The sequence below is a fragment of the Enhydra lutris genome, unplaced genomic scaffold, assembly GCF_002288905.1.
Source record: "Enhydra lutris kenyoni isolate GAN:26980312 unplaced genomic scaffold, ASM228890v2 scaffoldscaffold55, whole genome shotgun sequence".
NCBI lineage: Eukaryota > Metazoa > Chordata > Mammalia > Carnivora > Mustelidae > Enhydra > Enhydra lutris.
In genome coordinates this window covers 11,578,600-11,599,621 of record NW_019154139.1, presented here as the reverse complement: position 1 = coordinate 11,599,621, position 21,022 = coordinate 11,578,600, and the positions used below count along the sequence as shown (strand labels likewise).

The 21,022-nt window shown below is 54.8% G+C and overlaps 1 protein-coding gene across 2 annotated transcripts in view; it reads right to left on the bottom strand.

Annotated features, from left to right (window-relative positions):
* Positions 1 to 6,611: 6,611 nt before the first annotated feature.
* The window catches only part of LOC111157586 (myosin heavy chain 9), an 89,197-nt gene continuing 74,786 nt past the window's right edge, over positions 6,612 to 21,022 (bottom strand). The window contains exons 27-43 of one of the 2 annotated variants that reach the window (XM_022519126.1): positions 20,040 to 20,211; positions 19,051 to 19,263; positions 18,577 to 18,721; positions 17,191 to 17,397; positions 16,928 to 17,032; positions 16,557 to 16,709; positions 15,311 to 15,559; positions 14,068 to 14,280; positions 13,712 to 13,924; positions 13,300 to 13,461; positions 11,790 to 11,918; positions 10,734 to 10,822; positions 10,520 to 10,643; positions 9,999 to 10,207; positions 9,325 to 9,433; positions 9,013 to 9,185; positions 6,612 to 8,178 (exon numbers count right to left, since the gene is read on the bottom strand). In XM_022519126.1, the coding sequence (XP_022374834.1) occupies positions 8,061 to 8,178; positions 9,013 to 9,185; positions 9,325 to 9,433; positions 9,999 to 10,207; positions 10,520 to 10,643; positions 10,734 to 10,822; positions 11,790 to 11,918; positions 13,300 to 13,461; positions 13,712 to 13,924; positions 14,068 to 14,280; positions 15,311 to 15,559; positions 16,557 to 16,709; positions 16,928 to 17,032; positions 17,191 to 17,397; positions 18,577 to 18,721; positions 19,051 to 19,263; positions 20,040 to 20,211 (2,783 nt within the window). In that variant the 3' untranslated portion in view covers positions 6,612 to 8,060. The remainder of the gene's footprint in view (positions 8,179 to 9,012; positions 9,186 to 9,324; positions 9,434 to 9,998; positions 10,208 to 10,519; positions 10,644 to 10,733; positions 10,823 to 11,789; positions 11,919 to 13,299; positions 13,462 to 13,711; positions 13,925 to 14,067; positions 14,281 to 15,310; positions 15,560 to 16,556; positions 16,710 to 16,927; positions 17,033 to 17,190; positions 17,398 to 18,576; positions 18,722 to 19,050; positions 19,264 to 20,039; positions 20,212 to 21,022) is intronic. The other variant, XM_022519125.1, reaches the window with a different exon arrangement.

The window sequence follows — 21,022 nt, the reverse complement described above, 5'->3', positions numbered from 1 at the left end:
AACTTTTTTTTTTTTAATAATCTCTACACCCGATTTGGGACTCGAACTCACAACCCCAAGGTCAAGAGTCCCAGGCTTTTGGCACTATCTGAACAAGACAAAAGAGCATTTAACAGCCACTCCTCCTGAAAGAGAGTAAAAGTACTTATAGGTATAAAAATAATGAATGAAAACAGTGACTCACATTTGTGTCCTAAGCTCTGGACCGGTGATGGCTCTAAGACTTTACAAATAGTAACCCATCTTCTTCCAATAATCATTGAGCTGCGTATCGCTTGCATTCTTGTTTGCAGATAAGGAAACTAAAGGAAACTAAAGCACAGACTATGTGATTTTTCCCGGAGTCAGAAATCTGGTCAGCGGTAGCCTGGGTACAACCCTGCCTGCTGGACTCAAGCACCCACACAGCGTCTCTCTTCATTCTGCTGCCAATGAAAAAGGAGAACGGGGCCCAGCGGTAGTCCAGAGGCTTAGACAAATGTTTGAATGCAGACTGGTCAGAGAATTGAAGCTGAATACAGAAACATAGAGGGAGTTTCCATCAGAAAAACAGAGAGAGGGCAAATAGGCACGAAGAACAGTCTGCTACACAGAGCTGCGGAGAGGGAGACCGAAGCTGAGAGACAGGTGGAGGTGAGCAGGAATAAGGTTACCAACCCCACACCCGACCCTATATTCACATCAGCCCAGGTCTACACCAGAAGGGGAAAAGCAGAATTGAAAGCCTCCAGAAAAAAATACCTGTCTTCTGGCGCCTAGGAGGCCCTCATCCACTCACTCTACATGGAAGCCCGTCAGTCAACTTACCTCTCTCTTCGATACGGTTGGGCAACCTACGATCAGACACGCAAGAAAGAGGACCAGATGGAAAGGGTGGCTAAGATCGATAAAAAATGACACCAGAAGGTGTCTGTGGCTGGCTCAGTTGGCAGAGCATGCAACTCTTGATCTCGAGGTCAGGAGTTCAAGCCCCATGTTGGGCATAGAGCTCACACTATAAAAAAGTCAGAATAACATGGCATCTGGGTGGCTCAGTGGGTTAAGCCTCTGCCTTCAGCTCAGGATGTGATCTCAGGGTCCTGGGATCGAGCCCCAAGTCGGGCTCTCTGCTCAGCGGGGAGCCTGCTTCCCCCTTGTGATCTCTCTCTTTCTCTGTCAAATAAATATATAAAATCTTTTTTTAAAAAAAGTCAGAATACCAAAATCAACTGGACTTAATAAACCTTAAAAACACTGATACCAGAAGAAATACATAATTTTGACAGAAAATAATTTTTTAAACCTCAAATCAATGTCCTCTGGGAGATTAGAAAAGTGTTGTTTTCATAAAATGAGAACAGGATGCACTGGAAAGGGAAAAAATAATGGGACAAAAAAGAGATCTTGGGACTTAAAAAGTGATTGACTCTAAAGAAGTCTAAGGTAAGGTTAGAAAAGTCAAGGAAAACTTCCAGAAAATAAAGCAAAAAGGTGACAACAGAAAGGTACCTAAATGGGGAATGACAAGTTACCATTTGCTATCATTTCTTAGAAAATTACTTGAGGGGCGCCTGGGTGGCTCAGTGGGTTAAGCCGCTGCCTTCGGCTCAGGTCATGATCTCAGGTCTGTGGGATCGAGTCCCGCATCGGGCTCTCTGTTCGGCGGGGAGCCTGCTTTCCTCTCTCTCTCTCTCTCTCTCTGCCTGCCTCTCCGTCTACTTGTGATCTCTTTCTGTCAAATAAATAAAATCTTTAAAAAAAAAAAAAAAGAAAGAAAATTACTTGAGAAAGAGCTGCAGGGGAAAAAAAAGTTCATGTGTTTATGGCATGAGGTAGAGGATAATAACCAAGAAACCAAAAGACAGAAAGATGTGAGGTCCAGGAAACAGGAACATTAACACAGACAGAAAGGAACCCAAGGAATACAGCTGGGCATGCAGCAGACGTAGAGAGCAACAGCCCAGAATGGAGTAAGAAGTGAAGAGTTGTGTGGGGAAAGGGGACTTGGTATAATACTGACATAATGCACTGTTCAAAAGAAATTGAGGAGACGTTGAAAACAATATTGCAAGGGGTAAAAACAAGGGCAATTAGAAAGTTGGGAAAAATTAAGACTGTACAAGAAAGCGTGTGCCACTACATTTCACAAGTTAGCTTTACAGTAAACAATACTGAAAACATCACAAATATGTAAACATTCTTGTTTGATTTTTAACTTCTAGAACAAAAGAGACTATTTAAATATAAGAACTAAATGCATTTGTGGTCAATCAATATGTAAATCAAAGTACAATGGTAGAAGTTGGGAGCTGCAGCACTGAAGAGAGGAGAGGGATTAATATCCTCATTTTACAAAGCGGGCGGTCCGAAAATACCGGCTGCAATTGAGAGGCTAGGAAATGAAGAGGTAAGAAAAAAAGAAAGAAAGAAACAAAGGTGTAAGTAAATGTCTTACGACTAGAAAGGTTTCTAACTGAGGACCTAAGTTTAGTGATAGAATGATATTAGGACAAGGTGGGGAGGTGTGTAAGAAAAAGTATAAAAATAAGTGAAATCATTCTCTGCCCTAGTAAGAAATAAATAGCTCATATTACAATTTAAAAGTCAAGGGAGGGGTGCCTGGGTGGCTCAGTGGGTTAAGCCTCTGCCTTCGGCTCAGGTCATGATCTCAGGGTCCTGGGATCAAGTCCCCCATCAGGCTCTCTGCTCAGCGGGGAGTCTGCTTCCCCCTCTCTCTCTGCCTGCCTCTCTGCCTACTTGTGATCTCTCTGTGTCAAATAAATAACTAAAAATATCTTCAATATAAATAAAAATCAAGGGAATGAAGTTAGCTATCGTGGTGGGTGACTATCTACTTTGCACCAGGCACAGTTCTAAGTGATTTGGACGCATCAACTCATACATTAGTTCTCACCATGATTCTGTAAGAAAAGGAACTGAAGCCCAGAAAGGTTAGGTAATTGACCCAAAGCACCCAGCTAGTGCCAGAGCCAGAATTCAAATCCAGACTCCTTATCTCCAGAGCCTACACTCTCACCTATTCTGTTCTGCCACTGTAGGAATATCATATAAAGATACTGATTAACCACCTAAAGAAAAAGCAACACATTGAAAGCGATTCTTTCTAATTGGGAAAGTGGGTGATCAGAGCCCTCGGGACTAATGGATTTGTTTTAACCATTTGCGCTTATTTGATTTCTTTTTTAATTTTAAGAAAGTGGAAGTCCCTTTAGAGCAGTAACAGCTCACCCCAATAATGGGCTGGTTTCTGGCACCACCATGTTCAACATGATGAAAGCCAGTGGATCAGTACTCATAAGAAATCAGCCTGACTCCTGATGTGACAAGTGGCAGAGTGGGAGAAACCTCGGTGGTTGATAAAGTTAAGTTCTCTAAGAAAAGTGGGATGATAACATAGGTTCAACGAGAATAATCAGAGTGAACACCACCCTTTCACAGGTATATATATGGTCTAGCCATCCCTTGCCCACTCCCACAGGCACCCATGGGTTTTCCTCCCCTCAAAGGTAGCAAGACACCTTGGAAGAAAACTGAATTCCAGGGGCCTTCAACAGCCCCTACTCCAGAAGGAAAGGATGCTTCGGGGATGTTCAGAGCGGTGCTCAATAGGGCACTCACTGGCGATCCTACCAAATTACATAGAGTAATAATGATACTTGATAATGATTATTTTGATCATGTTTAATTGGGCCAGGCTGAGTCTGTGAAAGGCCGTGAGTTCTTAATAACGTTGAAAGGAGAAGAGCCGAGACCAAGTGTACAAAAAAGGTAGATATAAAGGTATATACATATACATACAACAAAAAGTTGTAATGCAAAAAGGAGTTAGTATAATGGGGACTCTTTCACGGTTAATTAATCCTAATAAGAAATGGAGTCTTTTTTAAATAAAGATTTTAGTTATTTGAGAGAGAGACAGCGAGCATGAAAGGGGGAGAGGGACAGGGAGTGGCAGGCAGAGGGAGAGGGAGAAGCAGGCTTCCTGCTCAGCAGGGAGCCCAACGTGGGGCTCCCCCATCACCATCACAATTCGGGTCCTGAATCACAGACTTAAAAAAAGAAAACACAGGGCCCTTGGTTGGCTCAGTTGCTTAAGTGACTGCCTTAGGCTCAGGTCATGATCCCGGAGCCACAGGATCGAGTCCAACATCGGGCTCCCGGCTCCACAGGGAGTCTGCATCTCCCTCTGACCTTCATCCCTCTCATGCCCTCTCTCTCACTCAAATAAATAAATAAATAAATAAATAAATAAAATCTTTAAAAAAAAAAAGAAACTTGGGGCGCCTGGGTGGCTCAGTGGTTAAGGCCTCTGCCTTCGGCTCAGGTCATGATCTCAGGGTCCTGGGATCGAGTCCCGTGTCGGGCTCTCTGCTCGGCGGGGAGCCTGCCTCCTCCTCCTCTCTCTCTCTGCCTGCCTCTCTGCCTACTTGTGATCTGTCCAAAAAAAAAAAAAATCTTAAGAAAAAAAAAAAAGAAACTTAGGTGTTAAAAACAAAAAACCCATAAAGTGTAGACTCACAAAATTAAAAAGTCCATTTCACCCCATTTTCCTGGCAGTGACATCTTCCCTAACTATGGTCGTTCTCAAAGCAAGGATACGGACCCCGGTTCAAGTAATTGGATGATGGACCTCACTCAAACCACCCTAGTTTCTGCCCACACTCACTGGTATGTCTGCATGAGAGTCCGAGGACCCGTCGATTCACGGGACCCTCACAACACTTGAGACTGTTCTGTCCCTGCAAGCAAACTCCCTGGAACTCACCTTTTAGGGTCACACCTTCCCAGGACTTCCCTAACTCCTGGCAACCACTGACCTGCTTTCCATCACTGTAATTTTGGCATTCTGAGAATGTTTGATAAGTGGAGTCACACAGTATGTAAGCGTTTAAGACTGGCATTTAAAAAACATGCCCAGTGTAATGGGGCTTGAACCCCATCCAAGTTCCTGCTTTTACAAATAGTCCTTTCCTTTCTGTGGCTGAATGACCAGGATCTAAAGAGAGCCCGAAACTTGGGGGCCCCTCCCAGCCTCCTACTGTGCCAGGATCCCCTCCAGAGCCCCAGACGTGGCGGTTTCACCTCCAGGAAGCAGCTTTTCCACATCACATTGCTTTTCTGCACAGACAGACCTACCTGATCATGGCTTCCTCGCCTCTACCCTGTTCTTTGGCTGACTACTCCCTCCCTGTCCCCTTCCAAAACATACGCTGTGAACTTCTTTCCCTCTCCGCCTGGTGGGTGGGTCAGGCAACCCTGGGACTGCCCATCCCTTGTGGGCATGATGGGTCCCAGGTCGGAATTTCCCCTGCACAAAGGGCAGAGTCGAGTCACGGAGCTGAAGGCAAAGGACGGATAGTTGCAGAGTACTGCAGTGGACTGAATGGTGGTCCCTAAAAGACACACCCATGATCTCATCTCTGCACCCCATAACTGACATCTTGTAGAAAAATCCTATGTCTTTGCAAATCCACTAAGTTAAAGATCTTGAGATCATCACAGAATATCTGGGTGGGCCCTAAATCCAATGACTAGGGTCCTTACGAGAGACACCCAGAGGAGAGACAGCAGGGAGTTGAGGGGAGAAGGCCACATGAAGGCAGAGGCAGACATCAGAGGGAAGCCTGGAGCCGTCACAGCTGGAGGAAAGGAGTTCTCCCCTGGATCCTCTAAGAAAGCTAGAAGCACCCAGAGTCCTCTGGTGCCTGGCACCTGACTACCCCCCCCCGCCGTCATCTGCGGCTTCCTCCCCAGGGCCGGCGAGCACACCTGCACAGACGCTGAAGGAGTGGGCAGACGGAAGCCCACCGCTTTCTGTAGCAGACAAGCCGGCCCCACAGCAGTCCCGGGACCCTGGCGGTGCACAGGTGGGCTGCTTGGGTCCACGCCATCGCCCTTCTCTAAGGGATGCCTTTCCCTCTCCTTCCTCTTGCTGCTGCAGGGACCTCTTGTCTTCCTTGTCCTCGTGGGGCAGGTGCCCAGCAAGGGGCCGGGTTCTCCTCTGCCTTTGTTAAAAGAACCAATGAAAGAACAAAAGTTTGGCGGCCTCCTGCTCCAATACCCACAGACCCCACCACCAGACTCCCTTGGTCTTGCTTATGTACAACTCAAAATGAACCTCCAGAGGGCAGGCTTTGTCTAACAACTAAGGACGTTCCTAAGTCAGCACCTAGATTTGGGTCCCTAAACCCCAGTCAAGCACACAGTGGGTACTCAGTAACTGAAGTAAATGGAAGTTTTAAAAGACCCTCCTAGCATCCTTGCCCCTGGTCCAGTCCCCCTTTCTAGCTTACCTTTCCTGCACAACTGCCACTCCTCACCCCAGTCTGTGCCTCAGCCATGCTGCACTACGGGAAGCTTTTGAAGATGCACAAAGTCTCAGTCAGTGACACGTCTGCCTTTGGCTCAGGTCCTGATCCCATCATCCTAGGATCAAGTCCTTGCATCGAGTTCCCTGCTCAGTGACGAGCCTGCTTCTCCCTCCCCCTCCTCTTGTGCTCTTTCCCCATCTCTCAAATAAATAAAATATTAAAAAGAAGATGATGCACAAAGCAGATGCCGTCCCATCCGGGCAACCCGCTCCGGCTGACAGACACCAGCAGACACACGGCTCGTAGCACGGTACTCTTTATTGTGACGCTCAGTGGAAAACATCTGTAAACCAGCTTATTGTAGTGGTGACAGCTGTAACACATGCTAAGGCACTTTTATTATATAAAAAAGGGGTGGGGCTGGGAGCTCCATTCACTCCTTTGTGACAGCAACTGGGACCTGAATTCAGAGCTTTTTAGGCATATGTAGCTTTCATATATCTTCATGATTTGTTTTCAAAAAAGAAAAAAAGATGCCTTCTTTGCCATAAGTAAGTCTAAATGCATCATATACAAAACAGGAATACAGGTAAATTCAGCAACCAATGTAGACCAGTGTAGGACAAGCTACTCTCTTCTAAACATGGTTTCAAAGGAAAGGCAGTGATAAAGACTTGGAATTTTATCATTTATTATAAGGCGAGGGGAGAAGAAACCTTTTTTTTTTTTTTTTTTTCCTTTCAAACACATCCATGCAGATGGCAGATCTTTAAACCATACTGAGTCGACGGTGCAGATTATGTACCTTGGGCCCCAGTCCTGGAGTAGGTACAAGGTCGTGTGGGGGGGCCGCTGGCCCTTCACAATGCTCTGGCTGTCAGACCTGGGACAAGTCCCTTAACCATTAAATATATTTGGTCCCCAAGAATGTTGGGAGAAGCCCCCGATGGCCTTCCCAGTGTGTCCCCGAGGCCCTGTCTGCTGGGCCCAGCAGCCCCCTGGTGGCAGGGGCCGGCTGCCCTCCACAGAGGAGGGAAGGGAGTCATCATTGCACTTGAGACACTCTGAAACAGGAAGGGGACCATTGTGGCGCTACCCAGAGCGCGTGGGGAGGAACGGCTCCTTCCTTGCACCCCGCATTCTGTGCCCTGCACAGAGGGGGCAGCCCTGGGCCTGCCCTTACCCAATCACCCAGGGCCCACGGGAGTGCGGGGCCAACGGGGCAGAGGTCGTGAGGTCACCATGTGTGATTGCCAACAGCAAAGGAGGAGGGGGAGCTGGTGGCGGAGGTGGGGGAAGGTGACAACTCTCCTGGGGTGCTGGGCTATCAAAACTTCTTAGTCTGAAGAAAAATAGATTCGTAGAAAACTCTTTGCCCATCCCCGGTGGCCTGCCCTCCTTGCCTCACTGTCTTGTGCTATGTGGCAAGGGAGGGCTGAGATCCTGCTGGTCACTCAGTTCCCAGGCCAGGGGCCCAAGACTCTGACTCTTTGGTATCGGGTGCTGGGGGTGGGAGGGGAGCAGAAGCGGATGCAGCGGAGGAAGCCAAACGCCCTCAGAAAGGCCTGGGGGGGTGGGCGGGGAGGCGCAGGCTTGAGGTCTCCTGGCCTGGTGGGACTGGGTGGGGAGGTCACGGTCACGGCAGTCCCCAGAAGGTGGAGGAGGGTGCTGCAGGGTGGTGGGTGCTGGAAAGGGGAGACGGAGTCATCTGGCGGTCTGTCCATCCGTTCCAGGCAGCAGGAGGAGAGATTACTCAGCAGCTTTGGCCTCAGCCCCATCCGCCTTGCCATCCACCTCTTCGTCTGAGCAGTCGCCAGCACCTTTCCGGGCCATCCGGCGGGGCACGACAAATGGCAGGTCCCCTCGCCTGGGGACAGAGACACAGGGTCAGCAGGGCCGGCCAGGTGGGCACGTACAGCTGGCACCCCTCCAAGCCATCTTAGACGGACACGAGGCCCCAGCGCCCTGGGCAGTGGCGAGGGGGGGGGGGGCGAGGAGAACCGGGGAGCCTGGAGAAACACGGGCTCCCACTTCATTCCCAAACACCAGTGAGAAGCCGTGGGGAAGCCGCGGCGGACGGCGAGAGAGAAAGGCCCAGCAGCAGACGCGGGCACCCGTGCGAGACAGATGCCAGCCTGCACACCCACACTCGACGACGCACCGGCGGGGGAGACGGAGACTCAGGACCGCGCGCGGTACGAGATCCCCACGCCTTCTCCGGATCGCGCGCACAACGCTACGAGCTACGGGCTAGAAGGCGGGCTCCTGTCGCCTTCACGCGGAAGGGAGAGAAGCTGCGAGAATCCCGGGAAAAAGAGCCTCCGCCTGCCCCCCCTCCAGCAGCAACGCTCCCCGAGAGCGCACAGCCGCGCCTCCCCGCGGGCGCAGGGGCCGTGAAGGCCGCGGGGCCGCCTTAGCCGGCGCCCACCAGGCCCCCAGCGCGTGCCGGGCCGGCCGGGGCCCCGCGAGCGGCCGCCAGTGCCCCGCAGCCAGCCTGGAGCCCCTCTGGGCCGGCCTGGTTCCGCGGGCGGGGTTTTCCCAGAGACGGAGCGCAGGGCTCACCCGGGAGCCCCGGGAGCGGCACGGGTGGAGAGGACGCGGCACCTGACGCAGACTGGGGCGGCTTCTGGGAGCTTCGTCTGAAACGAGCTTTCCGGCGCCCCAGAGCTCGGGGAGGGGAGGCCGCGGCCATGGGGCTCACCTGAGCTTGTTCTTGAGGGTGCTGACCTCGCGGTTCATGGCGTCGGCGGTCTCAGTGGCGTCCTCCAGCTCGCGCTGCAGCTTCCGGCGGGAGGCATTGGCCCGCTGGGCCTCCTCCTCAGCCTCCTCCAGCTGCCGCTTGAGCTGCTTCAGGCGGGCCGACGCCTTGTCGGCCTGTGGAGACGAGAGGTCCCGGTCAGGCGCCCCTGCCGGAGAGGCCCATCAAGCCCCGCGGCCCCGTGCACGTGCTTGCGCGCACGCACACGCTCCCACGTACACGCGCGCGCGTTCACGCAAACGCATGCGCACACACCTGGTCCTTGAACTGCTCTGCGTTCCTCCGCTCGTCATCGACCTGCAGCAGCACGTCCTTTAGCTTCTTCTCGGCCCGACGCACCTGTTTGCAGGCCGCCTGGCGCTCCCTGCGGGGCAGAGATGCGGCGGCTGAGGGACTCCGGCTCAGAGGGTCTGGCCACACCACACCGGCTGGACGACCTGTCCCTGGGCCTCACGGGCATGTTCCCCACGGGGAACCCCCTTGGCGGAGGCCGGCCATCTCCACCCAACACCCACGACATGCTTGGTCTCCTGCGGGGGACGCACAGCGACGACTGCATTTCACAGAGGAGGAACCGGGCTCCGGGAGGGAAGGGACACAGCCCAAAGAGCAGGTATGTAGCAAGGAAAGGGGAAACAGATTTGCAACCCAGTGTGACCTGTCCTTTACCTCCAAAGACGCCCCAGTCTTACTCAGCCCACAGACTAGCTGCCCAAGCAGGCAGCAACCGCGACTTCTGCCTGATTCAGCCCCGAGAGACAGTTGTCCAAAGCCCCAACTCTAGAGGAGGGCCCGTGGACTCCTATGAAAACTCTGAGAAGCCCCAGCAGAAGGGATGAGCGGCCATCAGGAGGGGGACAATAGCCTCCGCCTCGGGCAGGAACAGAGGGGTCTGCAGGCTGTGGCAGGCAATGGGAAGGAACACCTACTTGGTCTCGTTGTCCAGCTGCTCCTCCAGCTGTGCAATCTTGGCCTCCAGGGCAGTGATGGAAGCCTTGTACTTGGACTTGACAGTGCCCTCCATCTCCTGCAGCTTGACCTTGAGCTCCTTGTTCTGGCGCTCCAGCTGCTGTCGCACATTCTCATTCTTCTGGGCGTGACTGCGCTCGAGGTTCAGGTCAGTGTTGATCTGGTCGATCTATGGGAAGGAGGGCTGGTGACCCCAGGAAGGCTGGGGCGGGGGGCTCCCTGGGGCAGAAGCAGGGTCACTGGTTCCTCAAGAGCCCCCAGAAAACACTAGGCCCTCGGGCCCCAAGTTCACGAGCTCTGGACCCTCCTAGAAAAGGGAGCTCCCCCACAGCCAGGGTCCAGAGAACAAAACCAAGGGAGACCTTCACAGGTGCCAGGACACCCTCTCCAAAGCCCAGCAAGCCCTAGGCTCCTGCCAGCATAGTCTGGGAGGAGCAGAGCCTGGTGCGGGAAAACGCCAGGCAGCCCTGGCCCCACCCACCTGCAGGTTCGCCTTCTTCAGCCGGTCGTTCACCAACTCCGTGTTGCCCTGCTCCTCCTCCAGCTCCTCCTCCAGCTGGGCGATGCGGGCCTCCAAGCGCCGCTTCTCTTCCAGCGCCAGGGCTCTGGGTGAGAGCGGGGAACAGTGAGACAGGGCCTGTCCCAGAGGATGGGCACCACCTGCCCTCAGCTCAACATGCCACACCATGGCTCACCCTTTGCCGCTGCTGTTGGCAATCTCGTCGGCCAGCTCATCCCGCTCCTGCTGGGCCTGGCGCTTGGCACGCTCGGCGGCTGCCAGTTCCTGCCATGAGAATGTGGACTGTGACTGTCTGGGACGCCCCAAAGTCCCTTGAGCTCCCCTCTCCCATCCCTGGAACTCACAGCACCATGCTCCCCCAGCCCCTGGCCCTTCCTCTCAAACTCCCTCCCAGGTCTACCTCCTCCATGAAGCCCTTCCTCACGATCCCCTCTGGCTTACAGGGCTGATTCCTTCCTCTGAGACCATGACTTGGGCACCACATTTGCAAAGCCCCTCTCTCTAAGTGTTAGAGCCAAGTCAGACTGGGGAGGTAGAGATAGATAAAAAACTGTCCTGTGCTAATGGGATACTGGTCCCTCTGCGTTCTGGGGAGACCAGAAGTCGGGAGGACAAGGATGGGAGTTAGGGTGAGAGCACAGAGTCTGAAAGCCAGTTGGGTAAGGTGATCCCAACAGAGAGCCACACTTGACCTCAGAGGGAGGGCTGACCCCAGGCCCAGGTGCGAGGGCACAGCCATGAGGACAGTGTGGACGAGGACATGCCCAGACACCCAGCCCCACTAGGAGCACCAGGTGGCCCGATAACCTCACTCTGAAGAAGACCGCCTAGAACAGAGGGAAGGCTCTAGGGATACACCTCCCGTGTGACAGACAAGGCGGCAAGGGGGATACGCGGTGCCGGATCATTTGGGAAAGCACCCTCCCCTTGCCAGGCGTAAACACTCAGCAGGAGCTGTGGAGTAACACGAAGCTTCATTTCATGCAAGGGAGCTGGCCCCAAATGGTGACAGTTTAACTCACACACACATTTTAGTCACACCAGGAAGCCCGGCTACTTAATGAAACCCTGCAGGGAATTCTTTCACAAAGCCAAACCCACCCCCAACGCACTGCTGAAGTTGGCCTGGTTGGCTGCCAGCTTCGCCACTGGGCGACCCAGGCTGGCTGGGCAGAGGCCGTAGGCTGCCCCCTGCTGGTGACCCCGAGTGCCCTCCTGGGGCCAGGCCTACCTCCTGCAGCTGGATCATCTCGGCCTCCATGCTCTTCAGCTTCTTCTCGTTCTCCTTGGCCTGAGCCAGGATCTCCTCTCGTGACGCACGTGTGTCCTCCAGTTCCCGCATGTAGTCCTTCATCTGGGCCTGGGGTGGGCAGGAGAAGCTTGGTCCCCCCACAGCCCCCACCCCACCCTCAGAGCCTGGGGCTGCTTTCAGCCGGCCGCCACATGTAACCAACCGAACAGGAAAGGGCAAAATAATAAGGACACAGATCTCTTCAATCCTTGTCGTTTTCACACGTCTTTAACCATCAGGTTTTACAAAACACACCTTCGGTGGTGGCAGTCACCGGCTACCCGTCAGCCCGAGCTGCAGTCCGGGCTACACTTTCTACAATGTCCTGTTGACCCAAATGCAGCGCTCCAAGGCCGCTCCCTGGGACACCAGCTCCTCTGGGTCCGTGCCCACCTGCCAGCTCAGCCCCCACTATGGGGAAAAAACACATTTCCTTTGTTCTCCTGTGATTGGTTCTGACTCTAAAGATCTTAGTCAAATAGGTTTGTTTCTTTTTTTTCTCCTGCAGATAAATCCTAAACTGGGACTCCTCAGGCCAGATGGTAACAGGTACAACTGCCCTACGACCTCACCGACAGACCCTAAACTTTTTCTTTCTGTGGCTGGGTTTCGGTGTGCCACGTGGCTTCTCAGAGCTGTTTTTTAAAATTTGTTATCTTTGGGGCGCCTGGGTGGCTCCGTCGGTTGAGCATCTGCCTTCAGCTCAGACCATGATCCCAGTATCCTGGGATCGAGTCCAGCAACAGGCTCCTTGCTCAGCGGGGAATCTGCTTGTCCCTCTGCCTCTGCTCCTCCTCCCACTCGTGCTCTCTAATAAATATACAAAATCTATTAATAAATAAAGAGAAAAGAATGAAATTTGTTATCTTTCACATATCCTGATGAACACAGAGTACTGTATGGACATACTGATGAATAACTGTGTCATACACCTGAAACTAACATAACACTGTATGCTAGTGACGTTGAAGTTATTAAATTTTAATAATATTTAATTTAATAATAAAAAACATACAAATAAACAAAATCTATGATCTTTAATTATTGGTGAAGTGAGAATTTCCCAAGCGTGCGTTCTGTGATGTGGGCTGCATGTGGGGTTCTATGCTCAGCTTGGAAGCTTCAATCACTGCCCACTAAGGCTTTATCGGGTCGGGACCTGGGGCCATGACCCCGGGCCATGTCTGGTTTACTCTGGAATCTACCACCAAGTACTACGTCCCTATGTCACTGTGTTTCTAGGTTTAAGTGCATTTCCTTGCTTAACGCACACAAAGTCAACGATCTTACTGCAGGTTGCTTTCTGTTCCAGGGCTGAGGGCATCCTGGTAGCCCGTGGAGAGGGGAGGGTGGTGTCCCTCGGCACTTGTCAGCCACCGACCAGTGCCCAGTCCCCGCCTGAGCCCAGAGCTGCGGGTGTAGCCGCGCCCCACACAGCCGGTGGCCTCACCTGCAGTTTGCGCAGCTGCTTGATGGCCTCATCTCGGTTCTTGTTGGCAGAGTCAATGTGGGCCTCCAGGTCTTTCAGGTCCATCTCCAGCTTCTTCCGAGCAGCCACCGCCATCGAGCGCTGCTTCTTCTCATCCTCCAGTTCTGCCTCCATCTCTCGCACCTGGGGGACAGGCCGACGGCTCGGACGGCGGCATCCACACCCAGACCCTGCCCCACTCTGAGCCCAGGCCGGGCTGCATGGGGCCTCCAGGGTCCCACGAAGAGTACGGACCATCAAAGAAAGGGTCCCTGACCCCGGAGACAGGCGACTGGAACCTGAAGGCGTGGAGGAGGAGCCCGACACAACCCAGGGAGAGAAAGGAGAAAGAAGCCTGCCAGAAACGGGGGTCAGTGTGGGGGGCCGCCCACACCTGTCTGACCAGCTGCTTCTTCTTCTCCTCACTCTGCTCGTCACGGCCCTGCAGGTCCCGCTCGAACTGGGCCTTCGTGGCCTGCAGGTTGACCTCCAGCCGCAGCTTGGCGTCCTCTGTGGCCTGCAGCTCGTCCTCCAGCTCCTCCAGCTGCGTCTTCATCTCCTCCACCTGCTGCTCCAGGGCCCGCTTGGACTTCTCCAGCTCGTGGACCTGACCCCCGCCGAGGGAAACCGAGTCAGGAGCTGAGGGATGAGGTTCCCAACGTCCCCAGCCTTGGTGTCCGCTCAGCCCCTAGTCCCTGGGGCTGTCCCCACCCCGCCCTCCTGAGAGCCAGCCGGCAAGCCGGCACTCACGCTCTTGCCGACGTCGTCCTTGGAGCTCATGAGGTCCTCCATCTCCGTGCGGAACTGCTTATTCAGCCGCTCCAGCTCCGCCTTCTGCTCCACGGCCTCCTCCAGAGCCCGGGCCAGCGACAGCGCCTTGGTCTCCTTCTCCCGGGCCTCTGCCTCCGCCCGGTCACGCTCCTCCGCATACTTGGCCGAGATGGTCTTCTCCTCTGCCAGTAGCTGGGGGAGAGGTGGTCACCATGAGCCTCCAGCCCTCGGGTGAGCAAAGCACCCGCACCCATACTCCTTGGGGACTGAGGGTCCTAGGTGCTGGTCTAAGGGGAGGGGACCAGGCTGTCGCCCGGGGTACCTGGCGGGCCCCAAGTGTGGCACATGCCATCCAGCATGTCCCTGTAACCAGACTAGGACAGAGATCACCTCTGCCAGCACCCCGTGAGGCCGGTTTTCATCATTTAATAATCAGCGCCCTTTCCCTGAGAACGCACACGGAATGTTACTCCCTCAGAACTAGGAAAAGCCCTGTTCTCCTGAACAGCCAGTTGCTGTTTTCCTTAAAAACCACGTCCATCTGGCTGTTTAGAGGCCCAGTCGCCACCTGTGGCGCTCATCAAGGATTCCCGTTTACATTCAAGTTCTTGGGTGTCCACTCTCCGTGCAGGCCCACCCGCGGCCAGACCTCATCGCCCCATCTCCCCAAACCCTCTGCCGATACCTCTTTATTCCCCAGGCCCATTTCTTAAACAGCCAGAGAATGAATGTTCTAGACTTCGCCAGACCTTGCAGGTATGCAACCAGGGACAGCAGCGAGGAGAGGAGTGTGGCCGGATCCGGTGCACCTCCACCCCCAGCAACATGTATGGGGCTACACTTGACCAGTTCTCCTGAACTGTCCTACCCCACTGTCTGGGTCTCTCCGTAAGCTGCCTCAGAGCTTTTGGAATGAGGCAGAGGTAGGATGCGTCAATAAAAATCCTACGTCACAGGGATGTCATTAGGACCTGTGCATACTTGACCTTGGGGTTTTGAGTTCAAGCCCCATGTTGAGAGTAAAGAAAAAAAAAGTCCTATGTAAGAGTACAACTGGTTCATTGTAGACAATCTGAAAGATGTCAGACATGGGAAAGGGGAAAAGCGCCCGCTGCAAGGGGGAGCCCTGCCCTCCCCAGCAAGGTGTGAGGTGACCCCGGCCTCGACGCCCCGTGTATGTGCCTGACGGGACAGGCATGGGGGGCAGCCTGGCCGCACCCACCTGGTCGAACTTCTTCTGCTTCTTCTCCAGGTTGGAAGCCGTCTGGCGTTGGTGGTCCAGGTCCACGAGCAGGTCGTCCAGCTCCTGCTGCAGCCGTGTCTTTGTCTTCTCCAGCTTGTCGTAGGCGGCCACCTTTTCCTCGTAGCGCTGGCCCAGCCCCTCCAAGTCCTTCTGGAGCTTCCTCTTGGCTTCCTCTGCGGTCTCCAGGCACCCCACGCCATCCTCCATCTTTTTCTTCATGTCCGTCACCTGGGCCGAGGCACAGAGTTAATCAGACAGCCCAGGTCCAGGGCAGGGGCAGCCAGCTCGCACCCCATGAGCAGAGGGCCAGTCACGGACACGCCCCTCTTCAGCTGGAGTGAGAGAAACGAGCTTTCTGCCGAGGGCATCTGCCTAGTGCGTGCAGCCCCGGGGCGGCCTCTCGGTCAAGATGTACACCAAGCCTCTTGCTTTCCATCGACATATATCATCCTCCAATATTGGTATCTTGCCAGGGACAGAGTCTGTCTGCCGCAGGCAGGAGATCTACAGGCATCTGTCCCGCAGCCCCCTTCGCACCCAGAGACAGAGCTGCCACACCAGCCACCAGCTACTCCCACCCAGACTGGAGCACAGACTACGCCCCTCCCCCCAGGAGGCAGTACAGATCTCCTGGCCTGGCCGCTGAGCCCTACACGAGATGTAGAACTCGACTCTTAAATCTATTTCCGGTTACAGACCCTCTGACGGTCTAGAAAAAAACTGTGGCCTCCTTATAATGGTGTTTTAATGAGCGTAAGATGCTAAAATCAGCAAGTACACCAATACAGAAAAATTCAGCTGCTGGGTACTTCTTTACACCGTGACACAGTGTCCATGTGCTCCCTTGTCAGCGTGTCCGGCACGAGCTCCCGAAGCGACGGGAGCACCATGATACCCCAAAGCTCGCCACGGCTCAGACACAGCGATCTGTGGTTTCCTTCACACCTCACGTACTGATGCTGCCTGCCTCACAGCCTACGTGTGTGATCGAACACAACGCCGATGTCAGCCCGACTAGTGGAAACACAGACGGGACGTCTCCTCCACCACATCTACAGACCCCTGAATTCCACCTCAGACCCTGGCCAGCAGCTCTGGCTGGCGAGGGCAGGAGCTCCCCGAGGGAGGGCGCCCGGCCGGACTCCGCCCAGCCTGCAGACTACCCGCCCCCCGCCAGCTCCCGAGTCTCCAGGGGGCTGCGGGGCACAGGGGGCCGATACCGAACCTGGGCGTGGAGGGTGGCGATCTGCTTCTCCAGGTTCCGCTTGGCCTCCTCCTCCTCCTCCAGCTGCTCCCTGAAGGAGTTCCTCTCATCCTCCACCTGCTTCAGCTTCGTGCTCAGGCTCAGCTTCTGCCGGTTCTCCTCCTGGAGCAGCTCCTACAGCGAGACACGCGGGGCGCCGGGGCTCAGGGCCAGAGCCTCGCGGGCCCCACACCCTCCACGGGAGGGAGGAGCCGGTCCCTCGGACTGGGAGGACAGCTGCTACAGACCTGACCGGGGGGGCGGTGGGGAGCAGGGGCAGAAGGACCCAGAGAGCCTGTGGATACAGGGGAGGATGGGTCAACGGAGGAGCTGGGCCCTGCTGCCGTCTTTACCTGTGTGTCCTGCAACTGGGACTCCAGGGCGGAGAAGTCCTTGGTGAGCTTGCTGGACTTGCTGTCGGACTGGGTGAGAAGCCCCGTCACGCTGTCCAGCTCAACCTGCACGGGGACGGGAGGGGGAAGGCCCATGAGTGCTTTGGCCCCACCTCAGCCGTCACGCCAACCCAAAGGCCTCCCTGAAAGGGAGATCCGGGCCAAGACCGAGTCGTGGCGGCAGGCACCCCCGCCGGGGGCCCGGGACGCAGCGGAGGCCTCACCTGCAGCTTGGTGACCTTGTCGGCCAGCTCCGTGCGCACGCGCTCGCCCTCGGTGAGCTTCACCTGCAGCTCCTGCAGCTGCGCCTCGGCCTTCTTGCGCTTGTGCTCAGAGTCCCCCTTGCCCTGCAGCAGCACCTTCACCTCGTTGGCCAGCTCCCCTCGCTCGTTCTCCAGCGTCTGCTTCGCCTTCTCCAGGTTGGCTTTCACCTGCGGGGATGCAAGCCACGAGGTGGGAATGGGCAGCGAGGCCCTGGCGGGAGCCAGGAAACAAGTCTGCTCTCCGGGCAGCAACGCCGGTGGGCCAGCCTGGGGGACACGTGCAGCCGAGAGCCTCAGGCCGGACGCTCGGGCCGGACCCGCACTCCTCACTTGGCCGGACGGGGCACGCGGCCCGTGTCCTCAGCTTGGCAACAGTCCCCACCCAGCTCAAGCATTAGGGTCTATCATGACTACATCCTAAGACTTTAGCAGTATCAGAACACCAAGAGAAGTAACAGCTGCTCAGTCAGGCTTCCAGTAAAGCCTCTGTGAAATCTGATGTTCTGAGTGATGACGTGATGATCTTCCAGAATATATACAAGTGGCGTGTACAGAATCCACTCGACAGTCCCATTCTGCTCTCCACTGAGCTGGTCACAGGGTCATAGATGCGTGTCAGGGGGCCGCACACATGACGGGGTATGTTGGGAAAGGAAAAGCTGAAGGGTAAGGTAAGGCTTCCACCAAAAGGGGCCCGGATGGACAAGGCATGCCTCTGAGAATACTGTACAGGCCGTCACGTGGAAAAACCTCTGACCTCTCAGGCTGCCACCCAGAGTGGCTACATGCTAGGGGCCACAGCAGGCAGAACGTGGTCTTGGGGAACCGCCTGGCCCAGCCACCTGCCCGAGACCAGCAGGATTAATATCCCAAGGCTTCCCACCAAGACTCCAGCTGACCAGGTGGGGGTGGCTCCAGAGAAAACCCTGGGGCCCTCTGATGCTCGGCACCAGGCCACTCCAGTTCCTGGAGGCTTTCTGGTCTGGCGGGTCCTGAACAAAACACTAACAACAGTCATTCTCGAACAACTTGCTGAGTCTTTATCGTTCACTTGTTCACGTGCTTTTACCTGTCATCAACTCCGACAGTCAGGGATTTGCGTGAGATAGACCTATCCTTAGCCTCCTCTACAGATGGGCAAACTGAGGCACAGAGGCAGTGACTGGCCCAAATCACACAGCCGCTTAGGGCTGGAGCCTGGACTTCAACCCAGACAGCTGGTACTGGAAGCTGCTCTGCTCTGCAGGCCTGGCCCAGGGCGGCAGCCCACCTCCAGGAGGACTCTGCCCCGCCAGCAGCCCAGTGCCGCCCACAGTCCCAGAGCCCGTCCCAGGGAAGCCCACGCACCCGCTTTGTCTGCTCTAGCTGCTCGGCCAGCTCCTCCACGGCCTGCGAGTGCTTCTGCCTCATCTCCTGGATCTGGGCCTCATGGGTCTTGGCCTCATCCTCGAGGGTCTTCTTCAGAATGTTCACTTCCTGTTCGCGTTTGGACCTGCAAAGAAGCACCCTCAGGATGGAGGCCAGGCCTGGGCGTGCTGCCGCCCTGGGCTCTTCTCCCCCAACTGCAGAGAGGCTGGAAAGGGGCACCAGCCGCCCCAGCCTTGCTGCCCAGCCATGCTCCCTTCCCGGCCATGCATCCTCCAGCCCAGGCTCGCAGACCCTCTCTGGGGAGGCTTCGGGCCTCACCCAAACTCCACAGTAGCTTCCTCGACAGGCCTCCACTCTGCTCCAACCCAGGGAAGAGCTGCTGAGGGGGCCTCACCCTTCCTGCCCCTCCCACTCCCATCCTTAGTGACTTGGCCCCTCGGCTGCACAACGCACCTGAGCTCCTGCTGGGCAGCCGTGGAGTCCAGAGTGTCCTCCAATTCCGTTTTCAGAGCCTCCAGCTCCTCCCCGAGGTCCCGCTTCTGCTTCTCAGCTTTATTTCTAGAAGCTCGCTCCGATTCCAGGTCCTCCTGGAGCTCAGAAATCTGGGATTCCAGCTCACGAATCTTCTTTAGGGCCATATTCTTCTGGGTGGCTTCTTCCTCCACTCTGTCGAAGAGACCAACAACATCAGGAGGCTCTTTCCACCTCAGGGAGCAGAGCGTGCAGAAAAGGCTTTGGAGAGGAGCAGCCAAAGCTGCTTCTGGAAGTCGTCACCATAGCCCTCAGGCGCTCCTCTCCACAGAAACAGTATCTGAAGCTTCCAGAAGATTTAAGAGCAAAACCACTCTGAGAACTGAAAAACCTCGTAGAAGAATCACTTCATTTTCCAAACTGAAATTCAGTGCTTGAAATGTAACAATAAGTAAATAAGTAAATATTAAGTGAAAATTAAAAAGGAAATGAAACGCCGCCTGCACTCCACCGTAGATACAGTACATACCCTGGGGGTGAGAATTACACCAGTGCAGGTTCATTAATTGCAATTAATGTGCCGCCCTGGCTGCGAAGTGACACTGGGCAGGGCCGCATGGGGGAGGTGCGGGGCTGTTGGGGAACTCTGTGCACCTTCTGCTCAGTTTTCTTGTGACACTAAAACTGCTCTAAAGCGAAGTTTTGGGTTTTTTGTTTTTGTTTTTAAAGCAGGCGTATAACCAGAAAGTTTAAAAATGCGAGAAAGGAAGGCCTAGGGCACTGGGTGACATTGTGGATGACTTCTGGGGGACTACAAAGGGACAGTGACGAAGTAGCCGCACGCATGCCCTAGCGGGACAGGACCTATCTTGTTGTGCGACAGCTCCAAGAGGACAGCAGCAGCACAGCTTGCATGGCAGCAGGTGCCAGCAGGATGGACAGGCCCTGTTGTGCGCTGACTGTGGCCTCACCTGGCCAGGGCGGCCTGCAGCTCCTCCTCTTTCTTGGCCAGTTGCATCTTGAGCTCGGCGATCTGGGCCTGCAGCTCGGCGATCTGGTCACTGAGGTCAGTGGAATCCCCCTCTAGCTTCCGGCGAGTCTTCTCCAGTTCCTGGCGCTGCTTCTCCTCTCTTCGGAGGCGTTCTGAGGAACAAGCCGGGGGACACCAACAGAGCCCTGAGTGCCCACAGATTTTTTTCCACCTTTTTCTATTTTTACAAAAAATACTGAATTTTTATTATAAAACAGATGTGAGCCTTAAAAGATCACAGTAAGCAGACACTTGTACCCAAGGCTTGGATGAAGGAAAGAATATCCCCCGAGCTGCCACGTCAGGTGTCACTCCAAACTCTGCTGACTTGCCCCACCAGGGACCTATGTTCCCCTGCAAGTTGTGCTCACAGCTCCTTTGTTTTCCTTTAAGGTTGTACCAGGTCTGCCTCCCTAAAATACAGGCTCTGTTTTTCAAGAACTTAAGTTGTGTAAGGGAACGTCCTGTATGAATTCTATACAGTCATTATGGGTGATCAGGGTCCAATGTATGGCCTTATGATTCCCACTAGGACATCACTCGGGTAACCCCTTAACCTTTCTGTGCATCATCTGAACAAGGATAATGAGACCACCTGACTCATGAGGTAGCGAGGCTTGTGGGCATTGGTATTCGCAAGCACTCACGACAACTCCTAGCCCAGAGTCTGTACTCAGTAAGGGTCAGCGACTCATTCCTCAACTTGCTTCTGTCACTCAACAGTAAGACCTTGAAACTGAGCAACTTAAGGATCAGTGCAACTGATCTCTGTGGACCAGTCTGGTAACGGACCCCAGCGATCCCCGTGCCACAACTGATGGGCGTTTGGGTCGCGTTCACCGTGTGCCCTCAGGAGCATTGCTGCCATGCGCGCTGGCCCGGAAGCCCCAGGGTGTGTGGCCAAGAGTGCTGAGTTGGTTGTAG